The sequence below is a fragment of the Frankliniella occidentalis genome, unplaced genomic scaffold (assembly GCF_000697945.3).
Source record: "Frankliniella occidentalis isolate FOCC.00 unplaced genomic scaffold, Focc_3.1 Scaffold97, whole genome shotgun sequence".
Classification (NCBI taxonomy): Eukaryota; Metazoa; Arthropoda; class Insecta; order Thysanoptera; family Thripidae; genus Frankliniella; species Frankliniella occidentalis.
Genome location: NW_026267226.1, coordinates 541189 through 545013, shown reverse-complemented (window position 1 = coordinate 545013; position 3825 = coordinate 541189). Strand labels below are relative to the sequence as shown.

The 3825-nt window shown below is 52.9% G+C and overlaps 1 protein-coding gene across 1 annotated transcript in view; it reads right to left on the bottom strand.

Annotated features, from left to right (window-relative positions):
- Nucleotides 1-59: 59 nt before the first annotated feature.
- Nucleotides 60-3825, bottom strand: part of LOC113205350 (mucin-2-like) — a 20249-nt gene continuing 16483 nt past the window's right edge. The window contains exons 5-7 of the mRNA XM_052269608.1: nucleotides 1279-1444; nucleotides 660-731; nucleotides 60-504 (exon numbers count right to left, since the gene is read on the bottom strand). Of these exons, the coding sequence (XP_052125568.1) occupies nucleotides 296-504; nucleotides 660-731; nucleotides 1279-1444 (447 nt within the window). The 3' untranslated portion in view covers nucleotides 60-295. The remainder of the gene's footprint in view (nucleotides 505-659; nucleotides 732-1278; nucleotides 1445-3825) is intronic.

Here is a 3825-nt window from a genome sequence, read left to right as displayed (position 1 = left end):
CGTTATTTCTTATTTTATATGTTCACCTCTCTGGTCTATGTACAAAAGTTCTGCGGTCATTCTTTTTTTTGTTTAGTTTGTCTTGGTTTTAGAAAAATACACTTGGCCGCGCTTCCTTAACACTATCAGACTTACGTAAACTCTGACAAGCATCAAAACTATTCGTGGACTAGGTAATAGTCTGACGCCTGACACAATATTCGGCAGTGAAAAGCCACTCTATTTTATGTCCGTATACGTAAACGTCGCACGACGAGTCCACACACATCTTGGCGTAAAAAAGTCACTTCACCGTTCACTGGAAGGCGTCCGACGATGCCCTCAGGCCCCGCAGCACGACAGGGCCGCCGTTCTGGTGGCCGTGCGGCCGGATCTCCTGGTAGATGTGCTCCGGGTCGCTCGTCTGCGCCGCCAGCTGCTCGGCGAGAGGGTCGCGCACCACCCCGTTGGAGAGTCCCACGGCCACGGGCGAGGGCGGACTGTCGTAGTCGCCCCACATGAGGCCTGGCACAACGAAAAGGACAAGCATGAAAGTCTTGATGTGGTCGAGTGAGATGGAGCTATGGACGGCTCGAGCCAGTGTGAGTAGTAGTAATGGTGCATGAGGTCTCGTCACTGACATATGCTCACGGTGAAGACTTGTGGAAGTCGAGCCTTACCTAGTGGGGTGCCAATCGTTCTCGCGTCCTCACCGGCGACACTGCACCGCACAGCCGTTTCCGAGTCCCAACCTGCTCCGGAAAAAAAGGCGGGGGTGATAGGTAATGAATAACCACAAGTGGCTTGAAAAGCCCCTCCACACTAGTTGCGCTATAAGGCATGCAGGTGTGGTTTGAGCTTTGCGGGTGCTGGTTTGTCCATTGTCCCTGACCGTTTGCACCCCGCATTGGAATCATCCGGATAAGTACTCCGTCATGCAAACGTAGTTCAGCGTCAGCACGCATGCTTTCATAGCGCCCGGTGGGTAGGCAACATCGTGCCTGGAGTGCACGCGGGTACTGCGGGGTGGCCTACCATGAGTCTCGCAGGCGCCGAGCTCACCGTAATTTGCCGAATACGTATGAGAAAAGACGGACGCGTTCTTTCTGGGCGTAACTGTGAACCCGCCCCATTCACAAATGCCGTACAGTACAACTGACAAAAGCGGCAGAGTTTTCTAGGCGCGTGGTACTCTGACCAGCACCTCGAATGTCAACACTTCAGAAACAGCAATAAAACTTCGTTTTGTGAACGGTCCGACCCACTACTGTCCAGTGCGTCGCCAGCCAGTGCGCTTACCATCGTCGCCGGAGTTCATGAACTTGGCGATGCGCCGCCTGTTGACAGCCGCCACGGCCAGGGCAAGCAGGCAGATGCAGAGCAGCGCCAGGGCGATGTGCAGGGGGACGTCGTCGGCCTCCCTGAAGCCCCCGCCGGGACCCGCCCCCGGGCCGCCCGCCGCCACCTGACAGCATAACGCGGTTTAAAGAACAGCCATCTATAAACATCTGCATCTATTCGTGCAGTTGATCTGCTGCGTGATTAATGCACGTATGCCTCACCTTTCGTGGATTACTGTAGGACGCAGAGTGTGTTCATGTCCTTGTAATTATTAGAGAGAGCCCTATTCACCGTTTTCATTTGTTTTGTGTGGTCTTGTGTAACCATGAGTAGCTCTGCAGCTTATCACCAATCATAATATGTCATGAATAGATGTAAACAAGACTGAATTTTCTCAGTAAAAACTTGAAAATGTAATTGAAAATGTAATTGAAAATTTACACATTTTCTGGACTTTAAAAAAACTACGAAATGGTTCCAACTAATTTTTTTGAAAAAATATAAAAATTTACGTTGTTAGTGTTGTGAGGTTTCTTCCAATCATGGAGGCAGTGGAGGGGAAGGACTTAGACCACAACCAACCCCAACGCCACGTGCGAAGCGCTTGGACCGCTCATGAAAACAGCACATGAATGACATGATATGAGAGGTGTGATGGATGCGAATGTGAGTGGGTCGGGGGGAGGATGGTTTGCAGCGGCACGACTGGCCTTTCGGCTACATTGGGGTTGGTTGGGTCTTGCAGCCTATTGGAGGGACCAGCACTTGGAGGTATTAAATTTTATTTTGTACTCCGTTTTATCCACGTGAAAAAGTAATATTACAATCTGATAACTTGACTTATTACTACAACAACAAAATTATTAAATGTACATCTTTTCTTCAAGACCGACACTAACGCCAAACCGTCTTACGATAAGGTACGAAGGCACGAAAACGCCGACAAGGTATGAGTGTGCCGCACTTCAGAGTGTCCCCCACACCACGCCGGGCCGCGCAGCTCGACTAGCATTCACATCACGGGTGTACCTCCACTCGAATCGACCGGCGACAAGAAAATACAACCGACTGGCTGAGACCACCTCGGTTACACCTGTCCAATAGCTACATGTTTCAATTATAAGTGGAGCTCATTATGATATCAGTTTTGTGACATCGCCATAGTCGGGTGCATTTTCTCGTCTGCAAGGACATTCGCTAAAAGACATAAGCACAAACTCTTCTACGGACGAGATGCACTCTCAATAGTCATCTGAACTGATGTCAGAACTGTTGTCGTCCTCATCGTCGTCCTCATCGTCGTCGTCGTCTCCTTCGTCGTCCTCGTCGTCCTCGTCGTCTTCGTCGTAGTCGTCCGACGGCCTTCTTCTTCTCACAGCCTTGCTGTCCTCGGGTGTCCGCGAGGGTGTGGGCCTCACTGGCGGCAGCGTAGGAGGCCGTGTTGGTGGCCTCGTTGGTGGCCTGGTTGGCGGCCTCGTCGGTGGCTTTGTTGGTGGCCGCGTCGGTGGCCGTGTTGCCCTCGTCGTCGGCCTGGTCGTTGGTCTCGTCAGTCTTGTCGTGGGCCTCGTCGTGGCTCTTGTGGAAGGTTCAGTTGGAGCCGGTGTTGTAGGTGGTTGTGTGGGCGGTTCTGTGGGTGGTGGAGTCGGTGGTTCTGTGGGTGGTGGAGTCTGTGGTGGAGTCGGTGGTCGAGTCGGTGGTCGAGTCGGTGGTCGAGTAGGAGGTCGAGTAGGAGGTCGAGTAGGAGGTCGAGTAGGTGGTCGAGTGGGAGGTTGCGTGCTTGGTTGTGTTGGTGGTTGAGTCGGTGGTTGCGTGCTTGGCTCTGTGGGTGGCTGAGTCGTTGTCGGCGTGGTAGTCCGGATAGTAAATCGAGGAGTGAAAGGAGAGGTCCACAAGTCGCGTTCAACTGGTGGCCAAGTAGGCTGTGAAAAGGGGGGGTACGTTGCGGGCTGAGTTGTGGCGAGTCTGGTGGGCGAGTGAGTGGAGGGTTGAGGCGGAGGCTTCGTCATCAATGGAGTTGTGTATTCGACGGCGGGTCGGGTCGTACGTTGGGTTGGGAGAATGGTCGGAGATGGCGTTGAAGGTCTAAATGTTGAGAGTGAGGTAAGTTGCGTTGGGGGCTCGGTCGACGTGTGGGTTGGGGGTTGAGTAGGAACAACGGTTGAGAGTGTCGTAAAAAGGAAAACTGCAGGTTCGGTTGAAGACGAAGACTGTCTTATTTCCCCTTCTACCATGCGCTCAATCGTATGTTGAGGCAGGGGTTGAGTGTGACGTTCAGTTGGGGGTTGAGTTGGGGGTGTAGTTGGAGGTGCAGTTGGGGGTGGAGTTGGGGGTGGGGTTGGTGGTTGAGTTGCCAGGTCAGTCAGAGGTTGAGTAGGTGGTTGTGTCGGGGGTTGAGTTGAAGGTTGACTTGCAGGTTGAGTCGGAGCTTGGGTAGGGGGTTGAATTGGGGGATGTGTTAGGCGTTGTGTAGGTGGTTGCGTCGGGGGTTCGGTTGAAGGCTGAGTC